We start from the raw sequence: 18,683 nt of genomic DNA, 5'->3' as shown, positions 1-18,683 counted from the left end.
CCCCTCTCCCCCCAGAGAGCTCATCTCCCCAGCATTGTCACGGCAACCAGGGGGTGGGGCTGAAAACACAGCAGCACCCCCAACAGGCATCAGCCAAGAGCCCCACCAGTTCCCCAGCTGGGGCCCCCCCAAGGGCCAGGGCCAGCTGCTGCCACCTAGTGGCCACTGGAGGGGGGCTCAACCAGCTGCAACATCACTAGCCCCCCATTTGCACCCCCTACAAAAACGGGCCTGCCCCAGATGCCCCCCGGGAGGGGCAGAACAAACCATCAGACCATGGTTTGCTCTGCTCAGGGGGGTTTATTGGAAAACCCAGGATTCAGAGCCCCACCCCTCGGCTGATTGCTGGGGAGCAGCGAGGGGGGAACCCCAAGCACAGACCCCACTCCTCAGCGGGGACCTCTCCCAGGAGTGTTGGCCCCATCCAGGCCTCCATGATCGCCTGCCCCCCAAACCCCTCTTCCCGGGAGCAGGGCAGCCCCCAGCACAGCCGATCCTGGCGTCTCCGGTGCCCCATGGCACGCTCGGCACTCCTGGCTGCAGGGTGGGACAGGGGGCAGGCTGGGGGGATGGGAATTGGGGGAGCCCAGCTGAGGCTTGTTTTGCCGATGGCAGGGGGGGTGTAGATCCCCAGGGCGACTTGGGGAGGGGCCAACAGGGTGTGCAGGGAGGAGCTAGACATGCAGCGGGGGAGCGGGGGCTGGGGAATGAAGCAGGGGGATCTGGGGTGTAGATCAGGGGGGAAGGGCTGGGGGAGGCTGCCAGGGGGAGGTGCTAGGGGCTGGGAGGGAGGAGAGGGGGGACCATGGGGGGGTGCCCGGGCTGTGGGGTGCTGGCGGCAAAAAGGGCCCTGGGAGGGAGGGGAGTGAGGGCTCCATGGTTAGGGCTGGGCTGGGGGGTAGGGGAGTGGGGGCTTTGTGGGCAGGGGTGGGTCGGGGCAGGCGGGGGCTGGGGGGGCCCTTCCGGCGCAGGACAAAGTCGAAGTTGGCAGCTGGATTCATGGCATAGAAGGCGTTGGCCCCGTCAGGGATCAGCAGCTCTGGGGGGGTTGGAGGAGAGTGTGAGGGGGGCACAATGGTACTGAAGACCTCCCAGATGGTCCTTGTCTGCCCCTGCCCCTCCCCCAACACCTCCCCTCCCCCCATGCCCTCATCCCCCCAACCTTCCCCCTGATACCCCCGCAGTGTGCTCCCCCCACCTGGTCCTCTGCTCCAGGAACACCCCCTGCCCCTCCCAACAGCTCCCCTGCCCCCAACGCCTCCACCTTCCCCCCACCTGTGACACGTCCCCTCCCCCCTATGCCCTCACCCCAACCTTCCCCCCACCTGTGATACCTCCCCTCCCCATCCCCCCAACCTTCCCCCCACCTGTGACACCTCCCCTCCCCCACATGCCCTCATCCCCCCCAACCTCTTCTCCAGCAACACCCCTGCCCTGCCCCCAACACCTCCCCTCCCCCATGCCCTCACCCCCCCACCCAGCATGCTCTCCCCGCACCTGTGACACCTCCCCTCCCCATCCCGTCCCAGCCGGGCCCCCCTCACCTCTGCCGCCCCCCAGCAGCTGCAGGAGCTGGAAGGCTCCGGGCGGGGTCCCGTCCAGGCCGTGTTTCTGGAGGGCGCGCAGCACCACGGCTGGGGTCTTGTCCTGGCTGGTCAACTGGGGGAACGGGGGGGGCACAGCATCAGGGTGGGGGAGGGGGCAGCACATGCAGGGGTGGGGGCGGGGGAGCATGCAGAGGGTACAGGGCAGCAATGGGGATGGGGGGGCCAGGCCCCGGCCCTGCCCCCCACCCAGAGGCAGGACCCCCCCGGCCCCTCTCACCAGGATGCTCTTGTAGAGGTTGCCGTGGGCGTTGTCCATGCTGACCCGCACGATGCACGAGTCCGCCCCCTGCTGGTTGTACAGGGGCGAGCAGGGGCGGCGGGCAAGGGGGGAGGGCGGCTCCTCGGGGGGGCAGGTGCTCACCGGCAGCTCCAGCAGGCTCTGGGTGGGGGGCGGGGAATGAGGGCTGGTGAGCAAGCAGGGAGAGAACCCAGGAGTCCGGGCTCCCAGCCCCGCCCTCCCCGCCAGCTCTAACCACCGCACCCCACTCCCCTCCCAAAGCAGGGAGTGAACCCAGGAGTCCGAGCTCCCAGCTCCACCTTTCCCGCCAGCTCTAACCACCGCACCCCACTCCCCCCTCCCCAGAGCAGGGAGTGAACCCAGGAGTCCGGGCTCCCAGCCCCGCCTTCCCCGCCAGCTCTAACCACCGCACCCCACTCCCCCCTCCCCAGAGCAGGGAGTGAACCCAGGAGTCTGGGCTACCAGCCCCGCCTTCCCCGCCAGCTCTAACCACTGCACCCCACTCCCCTCCCAGAGTGGGGATAGAACCCAGGAGTCCGGGGTTCCCCCTCCCTGTTCTAACCACTGGAGCCCAGCGAACACTGGCCTTTGCTCTGGCACAGCTCAGCCCATCCCAGCTACCCCGGCAGCCCCCTGGCATCCCGCGGTACCTTGCCAAGGGGCCCCCCCATCTCCAGGGAGCAGGGGGCACTGGGCCCCTCATCAGCTTCGCAACTGCTGCTGGTGCCCGAGGGCGAGATGCTGCCCTTCGCAGAGGGCAGACGGGGGGGCAGGGCCTCGGCCCCCAGCAGGAGCCTGAGGGGAGATGGGGGTGAATGGGCAAGAAAGGGGGGGAAGGGCTGGGGGGGCCCGAAAGGAGAACCTGCCCCCCAGACATCTCCATCCCTCTCCAGATGCCAATTCCACCTTCCCAGAGCGAGATGCCCCCCAACGCCCACCGCCTCCCCCCTTTACCCATGGACCCCCTGCCCCTCCCCCACCCCCACATGAATGTGGGAAACCTGGTAATAGTTTTATGACCACTGAGGCCTGGTCCACACTACAGCGTTAAATCGATTTAAACAGTGTTAAATCGATTTAACGCTGTACCCGTCCACACTACAAGGCACTTTAAATCGATTTTAAGGGCTCTTAAAATCCATTTCTGTACTCCTCCCCAACAAGAGGAGTAACCCTAAAATTGATATTACTATATCGATTTAGGGTTAGTGTGGACGGAAATCGAAGTTATTGGTCTCATTCTTTTACTGAGCTACCCAGAGTGCACCGCTCCGGAAATCGATGGTAGCCTAGGACCATGGATGCACACCACCGAATTAATGTGTCCTAGTGTGGACGCGTAAAATCAATTTTATAAAACCAGTTTTATAAAACCGGTTTTAATAATTTCGATTTTATGCTGTAGTGTAGACGTGGCCTAGGTGTGCCTCAGTTTCCCCACTGATTCTGCCTGACCAGCCACTAGTGCCAAGGGAATGACCCCCAGAGGAGAGGGGAGTGAGGCCTGGCCTAGGGCTGCCCCATGGCTCCCCCAGGAGCTGAGCAGGATCAACCCCTCTGAGCAGGGGACGCAGGAAGCCGACAGGAACCCCCATGGGAAACTGAGGCAGGCAGGGAACAGCCAGGGCCATCCCCACGCCCCCCAGGCAGGGCTCCCGGAGCTACCGTCACTCAGGCTGGGGGGCTGCTCACAGGCAGACGGAAGCCGCGTCCCATCGGGCCTTTTGGAGAGCCCAGGTCAGCTCCGGAGACGCCCGGCGCTGATGGGGGACTGAGGGGGCCGGGGTAACCCCCGAGCTGGCGGGGCTGGGGGTGACTTATGAGCTGGGGGGGCAACTCCCAAGCTGGGGGGGCAAGGGGCGACTTACAAGCTGGGGGGGCTGGGGTAACTCCTGAGCTGGGGGGCTGGGGGCGACTTACGAGCTGAAGCGTTTGCTGAGGCTGCGTTTGACACGGGGTGAGTTGGGGCAGGAGTCGGCTGGGGGCTCAATGAGCTGCGAGACCCGGTAGCTGGGGGGAGGGGGGGTTAGCGAGTGTCTGTCCTGCCCCCCCCCCCGCAGCTAATTCGCTCCTTCCATCATGGAGGGGGACGCTCCAGGCAGCTCACCATGTGATGCCCCACTGCCCCCTCCCCAGGCTCCCTACTGCCCCCCCTCATGGACCCCTGGCCTCTCTCCTGCCCCCTCATTGTCCTCTTCCCCGCCTCCCTACTGCCCCCCAGCCTCTCTTCTGCCCCCCTCACTGCCCCTTCCCCCACCTCCCTACTGCCCCACGGCCTCTCCTGCCCCCTCCCCCACCTCCCTACTGCCCCCGCCCTCTCTCCTGCCTCCCCTTATTCCCCCCTCCCCCACCTCCCTACTGCCCCCCTCACTGCCCCCAGCCTCTCTCCTGCCCCTCCTCACTGCTCCCTCCCCCACCTCCCTATTGCCCCACGGCCTCTCTCCTGCCCCCTCTCCCACCTCCCTACTGCCCCCAGCCTCTCCCCTGCCCCCCATCACTGCCCCCTCCCCCACCTCCCTACTGCCCCCGGCCTCTCCCTGCCCCTCCTCACTGCCCCCTCCCCCACCTTCCTACTGCCTCCGGGCTCTCCCTTGCCCCTCCTCACTGCCCCCTCCCCCACCTCCTTACTGCCCCACGGCCTCTCTCCTGCCCCTCCTCACTGCCCCCTCCCCCACCTCCCTACTGCCCCCGGCCTCTCTCCTGCCCCCTCCCCCACTTCCTTACTGCCCCTCTCACTGCCCCCTGGCCTCTCTCCTGCCCCCCCTCACTACCGGCCCCCCTCCGGCCCCTCCTATGCCCCCCACTGCACTCTCTGCTCACTGACCACCTCCCACCTGCCCCACCACTGTGACCCCCGAGACCCCCTCCCCACCCCCGCGGTACCTCTGCTCCTCGGAGAGCCGGCCGTGGCGCTGGAAGGCGGCCAGCACGGGGGGGTTGGGGTGCAGGGCGTAGCCCCGGCACGACGTCTGCAGCTGCTGGATCCGCAGCAGGATCTCCGCCTCCTGGGCCCAGAGACGGGGTTCAGGGCCCCTGCTCCCGTCTCCCCCATCCGCCTCCCGCTCCCCCAGCTCCCGTCTCCCCCATCCGCCTCCTGTCCCCCCAGCTCCCGTCTCCCCCATCTGCCTCCCGCCCCACAGCTCCCTTCCTCCCCGCTCCCCCAGCTCCCGTCTCCCCCATCCGCCTCCCGCCCCACAGCTCCCATCTCCCCCATCTGCCTCCCGCCTCACAGCTCCCTTCCTCCCCGCTCCCCCAGCTCCCGTCTCCCCATCCGCCTCCCGCTCCCCCAGCTCCCGTCTCCCCCATCTGCCTCCCGCTCCCCCATCCGCCTCCCGCCCCACAGCTCCCATCTCCCCCATCCGCCTCCCACTCCCCCATCCGCCTCCCACTCCCCCAGCTCCCGTCTCCCCCATCCGCCTCCCGCTCTCCCAGCTCCCGTCTCCCCCATCTGCCTCCCGCTCCCCCATCCGCCTCCCGCCCCACAGCTCCCATCTCCCCCATCCGCCTCCCGCTCCCCCATCCGCCTCCCGCTCCCCACAGCCTCCCATCCCCCCCACCCCCCGAACCCACTCCCCCTCTGCTCTCCCAGGGTCCCGGCCAGCCCCCCTCCCCCCCACTCACCTTCCGCCTCTTTTCAAAGTTGATGAGCCCACCCTGGGGGGGAATCAGAGAGAGAACATGAGGGGGTTGGGCCCCCCAGTGGTTACCCCAGGAAGAGGCTGGCACTGGGGGAGGTTTCCTGGCCCCTGGGGGCAGGATGAGCACAAAAGCCTCTGGGGGTCTTGGGGGAAGAGGCAGCTCAGCCTTAATGGGCCCCCGAGGCGGGCACTGTGGGGGGGCACAGTGAGGGTGCGAGCCTGGGGACGCCCAGCCTCCTCGACTCACCTCCAGGAAATCCGGCAGCGCCGTGTCCAGCATCACCAGATCCGTCAAGAAGGTGCCAAGGTACGGGACAGTGCCTGGGGGGGGCGCCTGGATGTGGAGGGTCCGGGTCACCCACATGGCTCTGCCAGTGCCCCTAACTCCCGACTCGCAGCCTCTCGTTATCTCTCTCCACCCCAGCACCCCGAGCTCTGCCAGTGCCCCTCACTCCTGACTTGCAGCCCCGTTATCCCTCCCCAAACCCCCCACCCCAAGCTCTGCCAGTGCCCCTCACTCCCGACTCGCAGCCCCCCGTTATCCCTCCCCAACCCCCCCACCCCAAGCTCTGCCAGTGCCCCTCACTCCTGACTTGCAGCCCCGTTATCCCTCCCCAAATCCCCCACCCCAAGCTCTGCCAGTGCCCCTCACTCCCGACTCAGCCCCCGTTATCCCTCCCCACCCACCTCCCTGAGCTCTGCCAGTGGCCCCCAGTCCCCACCCGCAGCCCAGCAGGTGCCCCTCAGTCCCAACCCACAGCCCCTGCTAGCCCAGCCCTGCCCCCCAAAGCCCAGCAGGTGCCCCTCACTCCCGACTCGCAGCCCCTGCTAGCCCAGCCCTGCCCCCCACAGCCCAGCAGGTGCCCCTCACTCCCGACTCGCAGCCCCTGCTAGCCCAGCCCTGCCCCCCACAGCCCAGCAGGTGCCCCTCACTCCCGACTCGCAGCACTCCAAGGCCCTAGACCCTGGCCGGGTCCCATCGCTCACCGCTGGCTTCTCCGGGGGATTCAGTTTCTGAGTCGCTTTGCGGGCGACGCGGGGGCTGGGGGTTCCCTCGGGGACGCCCTGGGCAGCATCTCCCTGTGCAGAGGGACGGGATCGGCAGGGCCCAGCGCAAAGAAATCATTGATGGGAGCCTGTGGTACACGGAGCAAAATCCCACTGCCGGGGGCACCGTGCCCCCCCCGGCGCCCCCCACCCTCTCCCCTGCCCTCTGCGGCACGACATCCCCCGGCGCCCCCTGCCCTACACCCCTGGTGAACCCCCCACCCTGCCCCCACAGCATGGCACCCCCAGCAAGCCCCCTGCTCACCAAGACCCCCCTGCCCCCTGCTGAGCCCCCTGCCCCCCCAGCAAGCCCCCCACCTTTCACTGATCCCCCGCAGCACAGCACCCACTGCTGAACCCCCCACTCCCTGCGGCACAGCACCCCATAGCATGGCCCCAGCGCCAGGTACCTGCAGCAGGATTTCCCGGCAGCTCAGGTGGTTCTTGTCGTCGAAGATCTGCGAGAGCTTCCAGAAGACGCCCATGGTGTCCCTGGGGGCAGGACGGGACCGAGACAGAGCTCTGTCCATGCATGCACCCCCAATCCCCATCCCGACACCCCCAATCCCCATCCCCGTTGGCCCCCACACCCCCAATTCCCACCCATCCCGGCACCCCCAATTCCCATTGGCCCTCACACCCCCAATCCCCATCCTGGTACCCCCAATCCCCATCGGTCCCACACCTGCAATCCCCACCCATCCCGGCACCCCCAATCCCCATTGGCCTCCACACCCCCAATCCCCATCCTGGAACCCCCAATCTCCATCCCCATTGGTCCCACACCTGCAATCCCCACCCATCCCGGTACCCCCAATCCACATCCCGGCATCCCCAATCCCCACCCACACTGACACCCCCAATCCCCATCCCCGTCGGCCCCCACACCCCCAATTCCCACCCATCCCGGCACCCCAATCCCCATCCCAGCACCCCCAATCCCCATCTCCATTGGCCCCTGCACTCCCGATCCCCACCCCAACCCACTCCAGCACCCTCGATCCCCATCCCTGCCTGCCCTGGCACCCCCAATCCTCAGCCCCTGATCCCCCTCCCACCTGCCCCAGGACTCCCGATCCCTGTCAGCCCCCATAGCCCAAAACCTCAACCCCCAATCTCCCGGCACCTCCAATCCTCAGCCCCCGATCCCCATTCCCACCTGCCCCGGCACCCCCAATCCCCGTCCTCACCTGCCCCGGCACCCCCAATCCCCATCGGCCCCCACATCCCCGATCCCTGCCCCCACCCAGCCTGGTACCCTCAATCCCCATCCCCATCTGCCCCCCACAACCCAACCCTCAGCTCCCAATCTCCATCCCCATCTGCCCCGGCACCCCCAATCCCCATTGGCCCACACACCGCCCCGATCCCCACCCCCACCCAGCCTGGTAACCCCAATCCCCATCCCCATCTGCCCCTGCACCCCCAACCCTCAGCCCCTGAACCCACTCGCCCCAGCACCCCCAATCCCCGTCCCCACCTGCCCCGGCACCTCCAATCCCCATTGGCCCCCACGTCCCCGATCCCCACCCTCACCCAGCCCGGTACCCCCAATCCCCATCCCCATCTGCCCCCGCACCCCCAACCCTCAGCCCCCAATCCCCATCCCCACCTGCCCCAGCACCCCCAATCCCCATTGGCCCACACACCCCCGATCCCCACCCAGCCCGGTACCCCCAATCCCCATCCCCACCTGCCCTGGCACCCCCAATCCCCATTGGCCCACACTCCCCCGATCCCCGCCCCCACCCAGCCTGGTACCCCCAATACCCATCCCCATCTGCCCCCACACCGCCAACCCTCAGCCCCCAATCCCTGCCTCCACCCTCCCCGGCACCCCCAATCCTCAGCCCCTGTCATAAACATAAAGGGAAGGTAACAGCCCTCCTCTGTACTGTCCTATACAATCCCTCCTGGCCAGAGGCACAACAGCCTTTTACCTGTAAAGGGTTAAGAAGCTCAGGTAACCTGGCTGACACCTGACCCAAAGCACCAAAAGGGGGTGGGGGGGTTGTTTTGTCTGTTCTGGGTACTCGCTGGAGACAGAGCAAGAGAAATCCGGCTCCTCTCCAATTAGCAGCTACTTAGCAAGGAAACGCCTTAGATTCTCCTTCGCTTTGGCTTGTGATTTTCTCTGTGCTGAGCGGGAGGTTTAGCCCCGTGTTCTCCTTCTGTAACTTTAAAGTTTTGCCCAGAGGGAAACCCTCTGTTGGTTGCCTGGGAGGTTCCCTTCCAGCTAGTCGGCCGGAGATGCCCAATTCACCCTTTTTCTTTCTAATAAAGTTCTGTTTTTTTAATAAGCTGATTGGGATTTTTAGTGTCCGAAAAACCCAGGGCTGGTCTGGGCTCATCTTGTTTATTCTCCGGCCTCTCCAGGAAAGGAGGTGAAGGGACTTGGGGGGATATTTTGGGGAAATCGGACACCAAGTCATCCTTTCGCTGATTCTTTGTTTGAATCACGGGGGCGGTAGCGGTTACCTAAGCCAAGGACAAGGGAAGGATTTGTGCCTTGGGGAGTTTTTAACCTAAGCTGGCAGAAATAAGCATAGGAGGTCTTTCATGCGGGTCCCCACATCTGTACCTCAGAGTGGGGAGGGAACCCTGATAACCCCCTATATCCCCACCCCCAGCTCCCCCAAACTTCAACCCCCAATCCCCACCCCCAGCACCTCCAATCCTCAGCCCCCAATCCCGGCACCCACCTAACCCTGGTTACTGCACCCTCCTGACACTATCCCCACCCTGGCACCCTGATCCTCTCACCCCCCCCATTCCTGTCCCACCCACCTCCACCCACTGAACCCCATTCTGGCAGCCTCCCCAGCATGTCCTGACCACACTTGTAGCACCCCTCCAGGACCCCACTCCCCACCATGAGCCCCAACCCAAGAGCATTGGCTCTTGGGGGCCAGTCCCACCCTCTGGAAGGCGGGACTTCCTGGATTAGCTCTGGCCACCCCAGTCATGCCTTCGGGGGGCGCTGGTCAGATTGCATGGAGCCAAACTCACGCCCAAGCTCTGCCTGCCAAGCCAGAATGGGGCAGGGTGTGAGAGCTGCCGCTCTCCACCGTCAGACAGCCCCCCGCCCCCTCCATTCAGCCCCCCAGCTCTCACCGGCTGACGGCAGCCCAGGTCCTCTTGAGCCTGTGCACGGGGCTGGACTGCAGGGCGGAGATCACGGCTCGCAGGGAGGAGAAGTTACGCAGAACGCAGCAGTGCTGGGGGGGAGGGGAGTCAGTGGGGTCCAGCTGCCCAACCCCAGATCTACCCCGCAACCCTCCACAAATCCAGTTATTACTGGACTCCATCCCCCAACCCTGCTGGCCTGGATCCCCCTCAACCTCCCATAAGTGCCCCTCACCTTCCCCCAAAACCCACTCGGCCCCCTTGGCCCTACCCCCATCCCACCCCCTCAGCTGTCCCCTTCCTCCACCTGGGCGATTGCGACCCACTTCTCCAGCAGCCGGGCTCTCTGCGGCGCACGGAGCTGCACATCACCCAGCACCGAGGCGACGACGCAGCTGGTGATGGCGTTGAACTGGGCCACGGTGGCGCGGACGCTGGGCGCTGCCCCCTCGCCCACCTTGCGGTCCCGCTGCGACCAGATGCAGCCCAGGCAGTGGAAGGGCCGCACCTGCATGAACAGCTCCTGGTGGGGGGGAAAGGGAGCAGGGGAGGGCCCATGCTCTGTGCCCAGGCACAGCAAAGGAACAGAACCCAGGCGTCCTAGTTCCCAACCCTCTCGCTCTAGCCACTAGACACCACTCCCCACCCAGAGCTGGGGAAAGAACCAAGGAGTCTTGGCTCCCGGCCCCTCCCTGCTCTAACCACTAGATACCACTCCCCTCCCAGAGCTGGGGAGAGAACCCAGGAGTCCTGGCTCCCAGCCCCTCCCTGCTCTAACCACTAGACACCACTCCCCTCCCAGAGCTGGGTAAAGAACCCAGAAGTTCTGCCCCTCGGGCCCCCTGCCCTAACCACTGATCTGTGCTCTCTTGGGTGATCTGGCTCTGCTCCCCCAGCCCCCCACTTACTATGTCCATTAGCGTCAGCTGCTCGGCCACTTCCTCCACACTGAACGACAGGAGATCGGGGGACTCCCCGCAGCCCTCTGGCCCCCCCTCGCCCCCCAACACCAGCAGACCATCCCCAGGGGATTCACAGCCTGCAAGGGAGACAGCGCAGGGCATCAGACCCGCCAGCTACACAGGGGCCTGCGAGGGGAGAGGCGCTGAGGGGTTCCAGCCAAGGGATGGGCGGAGGAGGGGATAAGATGGACAGGCAGACGAGGGGCTGTAGTCAGGGGCCAGGTGGTGGTGGAAGAGCCAGGAGGGGGACAGATGCTGGGGGGTTGTAGCCAGGGGACAGGTGGAGGTGGGAGTTGTAGCTGGGGGGTGGGAGGGACAGGCGGAGGCGGGGATTGTAGCCAGGGGACAGGCAGAGATGGAAGTTGTAGCCAGGGGACAGGCGGAGGCAGGAGACAGAGGGAGTTGGGGTTAGGCGGAAGCAGGGGACAGAGGGAGTTGGGGTTGAGGCCAGGGGACAGGCAGAGGTGGTGGTTGTAGCCGGGGACAGGCAGAGGCAGGGGACAGGCAGAGGTGGGGGTTGTAGCCAGCGGACAGGCGAGGCAGGGGACAGGCGGAGGTGGGGGTTGTAGCCAGCAGACAGGCGAGGCAGGGGACAGGCGGAGGTGGGGTTGTGGCCAGCGGACAGGCGGAGGCGGTGGTTGTAGCCGGGGACAGGCAGAGGCAGGGGACAGGCAGAGGTGGGGGTTGTAGCCAGCGGACAGGCGAGGCAGGGGACAGGCGGAGGTGGGGGTTGTAGCCAGCAGACAGGCGAGGCAGGGGACAGGTGGAGGTGGGGGTTGTAGCCAGCGGACAGGCGAGGCAGGGGACAGGCGGAGGTGGGGGTTGTAGCCAGCGGACAGGCGGAGGCAGGGGACAGGCGGTGGTGGGGGTTGTAGCCAGAGGACAGGTGGAGGCAGGGGACAGGCGGAGGCGGTGGTTGTAGCCAGGGGACAGGCGGAGGTGGGGGTTGTAGGCAGGGGACAGGCGGCAGTGGGGGTTGTGGCCAGGGGACAGGCGGAGGCAGGGGATAGGCGGCGGTGGGGGTTGTAGCCAGGGGACAGGCGGAGGCAGGGGACAGGCGGCGGTGGGGGTTGTAGCCAGGGGACAGGCAGAGGCAGGGGACAGGCGGCGGTGGGGGTTGTAGCCGGGGACAGGCAGAGGCAGGGGACAGGCAGAGGTGGGGGTTGTAGCCAGCGGACAGGCGAGGCAGGGGACAGGCGGAGGTGGGGGTTGTAGCCAGCAGACAGGCGAGGCAGGGGACAGGTGGAGGTGGGGGTTGTAGCCAGCGGACAGGCGAGGCAGGGGACAGGCGGAGGTGGGGGTTGTAGCCAGCGGACAGGCGGAGGCAGGGGACAGGCGGTGGTGGGGGTTGTAGCCAGAGGACAGGTGGAGGCAGGGGACAGGCGGAGGCGGTGGTTGTAGCCAGGGGACAGGCGGAGGTGGGGGTTGTAGGCAGGGGACAGGCGGCAGTGGGGGTTGTGGCCAGGGGACAGGCGGAGGCAGGGGATAGGCGGCGGTGGGGGTTGTAGCCAGGGGACAGGCGGAGGCAGGGGACAGGCGGCGGTGGGGGTTGTAGCCAGGGGACAGGCGGCAGTGGGGGATGTAGCCAGGGGACAGGCGGCAGCGGGGGATGTAGCCCAGAGTCTCTTACTCTCAGGCTCCGCCTGTTCATCTCCCGGCTCCTCCTGAAAGCTCTGCAGTAGCCCTTCGGCCCGCGCACACCCCTCCGAGCCCGGGGCTGCCTGGCGCAGGTAGCCATGGAGCTGGCGCAGGCTGGGGTGCTGGGGGGGCTCCCGGAAATCCTCGGGGTGATCATGCAGCCAGAGCTCCAGCACCTGCAGCACAGCCCTGGGGGGGTGGGAGGGTCAGTCCTGGCAAGAGGGGGCAGACAGGCTCTGAGGCCCCTGCCCTCTGGGTCTGGGGGGCATCCCTGTAACCCCAGGAGCTGGTCTGAGACCCCCCAACCCACAGCAGCCCCCTCCCCTGGCCTAGCTGGGGGAGGGCCCCCACCACAGGAACCAGACTGCAGGGTTCTCACCTCGCAGCTTGCCCAGAGACCAGCCCCTAGGGCTCCCCTGTCGGGGGTGGGGGGAGTCCAGAGCCCCCCTGGGACTCACCTGTTGTGGGAGGGGGGAGCCCAGCCCCCCCGGGGCTCACCTGTCAGGGCCCAGCGGCAGCAGCAGCTCCAGCACGCGGCCGGGGGTGGCGAAGGCGCGGTAGGTGGCCAGGAAGCTGGGGAGGTAGCCAGGGTCACTCTCTGCACTGGCCACGACCAGGCCTCTCACCAGCTGGGGCAGGGTCCCGGCACGCAGCCGGCGCAGCCTGCAGGTGCGGTACTGCACGAAGGGGCAGGGGGGGCCAACTCCGGCCTGGGGGGGGGATGGAGTGTGAGAGATAGATAGATAGATAGAGGAGGTGGATGGGGATAGATAGATAGATAGATAGATAGATAGATAGATAGATAGATAGAGGAGGTGGATGGGGATGGATGGATGGATAGATAGATAGATAGAGGGGGTGTGTAGGGTTAGATAGATAGAGGAGGTGGATGGGGATAGATAGATAAATAGATAGATAGAGGAGGTGGATGGGGATGGATGGATAGATAGATAGAGGGGGTGGGGGATAGATAAGTATGGAGAGATTGAGACAGAGCGAATAGAAGGAATAATTACATCACCCCAGCCTCTTCCCCTCCTGCAGGACCTCAAAAGGGTCCACTGGCCTAAGCTGCAGCCGCCTCTGGGGTGGGGCCAGGGGCTGTTTATACAGAGACCCCTCGCTTGGCGCTGAGATGCAGCCACCTCTGGGATGGAGCACGGGGGCTGTTTATACAAGAACCCCTCACCCGGCGCTGAGATGCAGCCACCTCTGGGGCAGAGCACAGGGGCTGTTTATACAGGAACCCCTCAGCCAGTGCTGAGACGCAGCCACCTCTGGGGCAGATGCAGGGGCTGTTTATACAGGAACCCCATACCCAGTGCTGAGATGCAGCCACCTCTGGGGCGGAGCACGGGGGCTGTTTATAACAACGCTGCGCAGCAGATTAGGTCCGGATGTGAAGAATTCCAGCTCTGAGAGAAAATGAGCCAAAGTCACAGCACAGCGCCCCTGCTGGGCCCCCGCCCCACTCCCTGCAGCACCAGGCTCCTCCATGCAGCTGCTGACTGGGTCCACCCCCCTTGGCATAGGCGAGCTGACAGGCCCCTGGCAGAGCCCCCCGTACCAGCGGGCAGGGTCCCCCATTGGCTGCAGGCTCTGCCCTCACCCGCTGCAGGGTGATGCTGTAGATGGCCCCGTCTTCCACCTCTTCACCCCACTGCTGGAGGGGCTCCTGCAGGGGGAGAACAGACCAGGCCATGGGCCCAGCCAGCACCCAACACCCAGAGATGGGGCTGGGGAGCTGGGAATTGGGACTCCTGGGTTCTGTCCCCAGTTCTGGGAGGACAGTGGGATCTAGTGGTTAGAGCAGGGTGGGAGGCTGGGAACCAGGACACCTAGATTCTCTCCCCGGCTCTGCCACAGACACAATGTGCGATTCCAGGTGAATCCCTTCACCCCTTGGTGCCTCAGTTTCCCCCACATATGATACCACCTCTCAGAGGAGCCCTGAAACCTGGGGGATGCAAATGGAACTTCTATAGATTTCCCCTGGGGGGGGTGAGGATTAAGGGGACCCCTCACCCCACCCCCGGTGTAGCCATCAGCCTGGGGTGCTGGCAGCTCTGGGGCTGAAGGATGGTGGTGCAGTTTGGCTCCCTCCCTGCAGGCAGCCCCCGGCTCTCCACCTGTGCACAGCAGCACCTGGCCCCCCACCGCCCCCTACAGGCAGGTGCTGAATCCATATCCCTAGAGAACAGATGGAGAAACTGAGGCACGAAGCTGCTTTGGAAGAGACGAGAACTCAGGAGCCTGGACTCCCAGCCCCCTGCTAAAGGGAGGAGGAGCAGGGGGCACCCACTGCACAACCCACCCCCCTCCACAGGGGGAAGAGAAGTGGGCGTGGCATGTGGGGGGCGCTCTGGGGCTCCAGCTACCCTGAACAACCCTCCATTTAAGGAGCCGGAGCCAGAGCGGAGCCGCCCAACCGGTCCAGCAGGGTCGGCCTCCCCCAGCCCCACCTGCACAGCGCCACAACGGGCCCTGCTGCCATGGCCCCACCTCCCTCCGCCCTGCCCCCACCCCAGCTGGTGTGGGGGCTGCCATCCCAGTAGCCGCAAGTCGGGTTCTCCCCTCCAGCTCAGGGATGTGGGGCTGGCGTCCAGCACCCTGATCCCCATGGGACACAGCCACCTGGGAAGGGGGGGTGAGGTCTCCAATCCCCCTGAGCTGCCCTCACCCCACCATGTCCATTTGGTGCCCCTCCTTCACGGTGAGCTGGGGGGTCTCAACCCAGGCCCCAGCAGGGGAGGTGCCCCCCGGACACAAAGTGCCCCTCCTCCTCCCGGGCACCCAGCGCTCGCTCCCAACCCACCCCCAGGCAGCCATGTGCCCCTCTTCCAATGCCCCCTCGCCCCTGGCACCCAGCAGCCCTCAGGCAGCCACATGCCCCTCTTCCAATACCCCCTCCCCCCAGCAACCAGCACCCCCTTCCCAGTGCCCCCTTACCACCCCCAGGTACCCAGTGCCCCCTTCCCACCCACTCCCAGGCACCCAGCGCCCCCCAGGCAGCCACGTGCCCCTCTTCCAATGCCCCCTCCCCCCCAGCAACCAGCACCCTCTTCCCAGCACCCCAGGTGCCCAGCGCTCCCTTACCCCCCCAGGTACCCAGTGCCCCCTTCCCACCCACCCCCAGGGACCCAACACCGCCTTCCCAGCAACCCAGATACCCAGCGCCCTCTTACCCCCCCCCGGGCACTCAGCGCCCCCTTCCCACCCCTCCCGGGCACCCAGCGCCCACTTCCCACCCACCACCGGGCACCCAGAGCCCCCCAGGCAGCCACGTGCCCCTCTTCCAATGCCCCCTCCCCTCCAGCAACCAGCACCCTCTTCCCAGCGCCCCAGGTGCCCAGCGCTCCCTTACCCCCCCGGGTACCCAGTGCCCCCTTGCCACCCACCCCCAGGGATCCAACACTGCCTTCCCAGCGACCCAGATACCCAGCGCCCCCTTCCCACCCCTCCCGGGCACCCAGCGCCCCCCAGGCAGCCATGTGCCCTCTTCCAATGCCCCCTCCTCCCCCCCCAGGCACCCAGGGCCCCCCGCCCGCAGCCCAGCCGAGGAGCCGCCCCCCAGGGCCGATGTCTCTGGCCGGGGCCGGGCGGGGGTTCGAGCCCCGGGCGCGGCGTTACCATCGGGCGCTCCGGGTCCGGGGCTGGATCGCGGCGTCCGCCCTTGACTCGGCGGCGCCGGGAAGGTCTCTCAGCTGCAACCCCGGGGGGGAGGGGCCGGGCCGGGCCAGGCCGCGGTGGGGGGGGGCAGCGCAGCTTGGGCACAAGGGGCCCCTCCCCCCATCCAAGGGGGGGGGAGAGCAGCGCAGGGCGCGCCTGGCACATGGAGTCCCGGCCTGAGACCAAGCCACCCCCGGGGTCTGTGGGGCACCCAGTGGGGCAGGCTCAGCTCCCAGGAGTGGGGCAGCCGGGGGCACTGAGAGCTGGGGGAGAACAGGCTGCAGGGCAAAGTCTAGTAGTTGGGGGGGGGTGCGGGGAGCCAGGACTCCTGGGTTCTCTTCCTGGGTGCAGCAGGGGCTGGGGCAGGACGCAGGCAGGTCTCCCCCGGTCAGAACTCGGGGGCACCTGAAACCCCACTGCCCCGTCTCGCCTTCCTCCGACTCCAGGCAGGGGAGCAGGGGGCTGTGGGTCGGGATTGAGGGGCACCGGCAGGGCTGAGGTGGGGGTCACAGGGGTGGGCAGCAGGGGGCTGTGGGTCGGGATTGAGGGGCACCGGCAGGGCTGAGATGGGGGTCCCAGGGGTGGGCAACAGGGGGCTGCGGGTCGGGATTGAGGGGCACCGGCAGGGCTGAGATGGGGGTCCCAGGGGTGGGGAGCAGGGGGCTGTGGGTCGGGATTGAGGGGCACCGGCAGGGCTGAGGTGGGGGTCCCAGGGGTGGGCAGCAGGGGGCTGTGGGTCGGGATTGAGGGGCACCGGCAGGGCTGAGGTGGGGGTCCCAGGGGTGGGAAGCAGGGGGCTGTGGGTCGGGATCGAGGGGCACTGCAGGGCTGAGATGGAGGTCCCAGGGGTGGGGAGCAGGGGGCTGCAGGTCGGGATCGAGGGGCACTGCAGGGCTGAGATGGGGGTCCCAGGGGTGGGGAGCAGGGGGCTGTGGGTTGGGATCGAGGGGCACTGCAGGGCTGAGGTGGGGGTCACAGGGGTGGGCAGCAGGGGGCTGCGGGTCGGGATCGAGGGGCACTGCAGGGCTGAGATGGGGGTCCCAGGGGTGGGCAGCAGGGGGCTGTGGGTTGGGATTGAGGGGCACCGGCAGGGCTGTGAGGTGGGGGGAGCCCAGAGCTGCAATCTGTGGTTGACACTGAACGGGGGGGGGGGGCAGCTTGACCGAGGGTGGGGGAGTGGCTGAGTTTCTAGTCCCGGGAGCAGATGCCCCCCGGGGGTCACAGCTCTGGCAATCGGGGCGGGGGGCAGGAGAGTTCCTGGGGACCACGGGCTGAGGGGGGCATGTCTCAGTGGGCCCCACGCCTCAGGGCCGCTCGCTGCCCGCGGGGAACCCACTCCCGTCCCCCACTTTGTCACAGCTGATCCCCCTGGCCAGCCTCTCCTGAGGGGCACGGGGATGGTTTGGGGGTACAGCAGCCTGGCCCCCCAGCTTCCCTTCCAGCCTGGCTTCCTCTCTGCCTGGGGCAGCCTCCCTTGCTGCCCCTGTGCCCCCGCCAGTTCTGCCCGGGGTTGGTATCATGCTGGGCATGGGACACTCCTGCCCCCGCTCCCAGGGGCACTCGCCCAGCAGCACGGAGCCGGGGGCAGAGCCTCCTCAGAGAGGAGCCGTTACGAGCCTCCCTTTCTGATGGGGAAACTGAGGCGCGTGGGGGTGGAAGCTGGGCACACCGGCTCTCTGGGATCAGGCGGGTGGAGGCTCCTGGGGCCGGGGTGAGGCAGAGCCCAGTGGGGATCAAATCTTTGCTGCTGGCGCCCCACCCCCCGGGCCAAGGAGGGGCTGCAGCCAAGAGAGGGCGGCCCTTGGTCTCTGCAGCCAGCCCCAGGGCGGCACTAGGGGGCGCTGTGCTGTGGGGCAGGGGCTCAGCAGAGGGCACTAGGGGGCGCTGGGCTGTGGGGCGGGGGCTCAGCAGGGGGCACTAGGGGGCGCTGGGCTGTGGAGGCTCAGCAGGGGACACTCTCCCAGGCAGTCAGCGCTGGCCCCAGGACAGCACTAGGGGGCGCTGGGCTGTGGGGCGGGGGCTCAGCAGGGGGCGCTCTCCCGGGCGGTCAGCGCTAGCCCCAGGGTGGCACGAGGGGGTGCTGTGCGGTGGGGCGGGGGCTCAGCAGGGGGCGCTCTCCAGGCAGGTCAGCACTGGCCCCAGGGTGGCACGAGGGGGCGCTGGGCTGTGGAGGCTCAGCAGGGGGCACTAGGGGGCGCTGGGCTGTGGAGGCTCAGCAGGGGGGGCTCTCCCAGGCGGTCAGCGCTGGCCCCAGGGCAGCACTAGGTGGCGCTGGGCTGTGGGGCGGGGGCTCAGCAGGGGGCGCTCTCCCGGGCGGTCATCGCTGGCCCCAGGGTGGCACGAGGGGGTGCTGTGCGGTGGGGCAGGGGCTCAGCAGGGGGCGCTTTCCCAGGCAGTCAGCACTGGCCCCAGGGCGACACTAGGGGGCGCGGGCTGTGGAGGCTCAGCAGGGGGCGCTCTCCCGGGTGGTCAGCGCTAGCCCCAGGGTGGCACGAGGGGGTGCTGTGCTGTGGGGCAGAGGCTCAGCAGGGGGCGCTCTCCCAGGCAGTCAGCGCTGGCCCCAGGGCAGCACTAGGGGGTGCTGTGCTGTGGGGCAGAGGCTCAGCAGGGGGGGCTCTCCCAGGCAGTCAGCGCTGGCCCCAAGGTGGCACGAGGGGGTGCTGTGCGGTGGGGCGGGGGCTCAGCAGGGGGGGCTCTCCCAGGCAGTCAGCGCTGGCCCCAGGGTGGCACGAGGGGGTGCTGTGCGGTGGGGCGGGGG

At 67.3% G+C, this 18,683-nt stretch overlaps 1 protein-coding gene across 7 annotated transcripts; it reads right to left on the bottom strand.

Annotated features, from left to right (window-relative positions):
• Positions 1 to 284: 284 nt before the first annotated feature.
• Positions 285 to 15,980, bottom strand: RGL3 (ral guanine nucleotide dissociation stimulator like 3). 7 transcript variants are annotated; one of them, XM_030546015.1, is made up of 17 exons: positions 15,887 to 15,980; positions 13,824 to 13,931; positions 12,755 to 12,966; positions 12,249 to 12,445; positions 10,565 to 10,695; positions 9,964 to 10,179; positions 9,645 to 9,748; positions 6,941 to 7,022; positions 6,471 to 6,563; positions 5,731 to 5,817; positions 5,467 to 5,499; positions 4,729 to 4,850; positions 3,766 to 3,855; positions 2,496 to 2,640; positions 1,825 to 1,986; positions 1,545 to 1,659; positions 285 to 1,039 (listed from the first exon to the last, which is right to left on the bottom strand). In XM_030546015.1, the coding sequence occupies exons 1-17, from the start codon at positions 15,887 to 15,889 to the stop codon at positions 735 to 737; spliced, it is 2,205 nt and encodes a 734-aa protein (XP_030401875.1). In that variant the 5' UTR covers positions 15,890 to 15,980; the 3' UTR covers positions 285 to 734. The 7 variants fall into 7 exon arrangements, with proteins under 7 accessions (XP_030401875.1, XP_030401877.1, XP_030401874.1 ...); XM_030546017.1 differs by having other exon boundaries at positions 13,866 to 13,931; XM_030546014.1 differs by lacking the exon at positions 15,887 to 15,980 and having other exon boundaries at positions 13,824 to 14,058.
• Positions 15,981 to 18,683: the final 2,703 nt, after the last annotated feature.

This window comes from Gopherus evgoodei, unplaced genomic scaffold (genome assembly GCF_007399415.2).
Source record: "Gopherus evgoodei ecotype Sinaloan lineage unplaced genomic scaffold, rGopEvg1_v1.p scaffold_40_arrow_ctg1, whole genome shotgun sequence".
NCBI lineage: Eukaryota > Metazoa > Chordata > Testudines > Testudinidae > Gopherus > Gopherus evgoodei.
Note: the sequence above shows the minus strand (reverse complement) of the source record. Positions and strands in the feature narration are given on the sequence as shown.

Coding starts and splice junctions, on each gene's coding strand:
- RGL3 (XM_030546014.1), bottom strand. CDS start 13,958: ATGGCCTGGTCTGTTCTCCCCCTGCAGGAGCCCCTCCAGCAGTGGGGT. Junction 12,967..13,823: donor ATGGGGGACCCTGCCCGCTG/GTACGGGGGGCT, acceptor TCCCCCCCCCAG/GCCGGAGTTGGCCCCCCCTG. Junction 4,851..5,466: donor ACTTTGAAAAGAGGCGGAAG/GTGAGTGGGGGG, acceptor CTCTGGGCCCAG/GAGGCGGAGATCCTGCTGCG.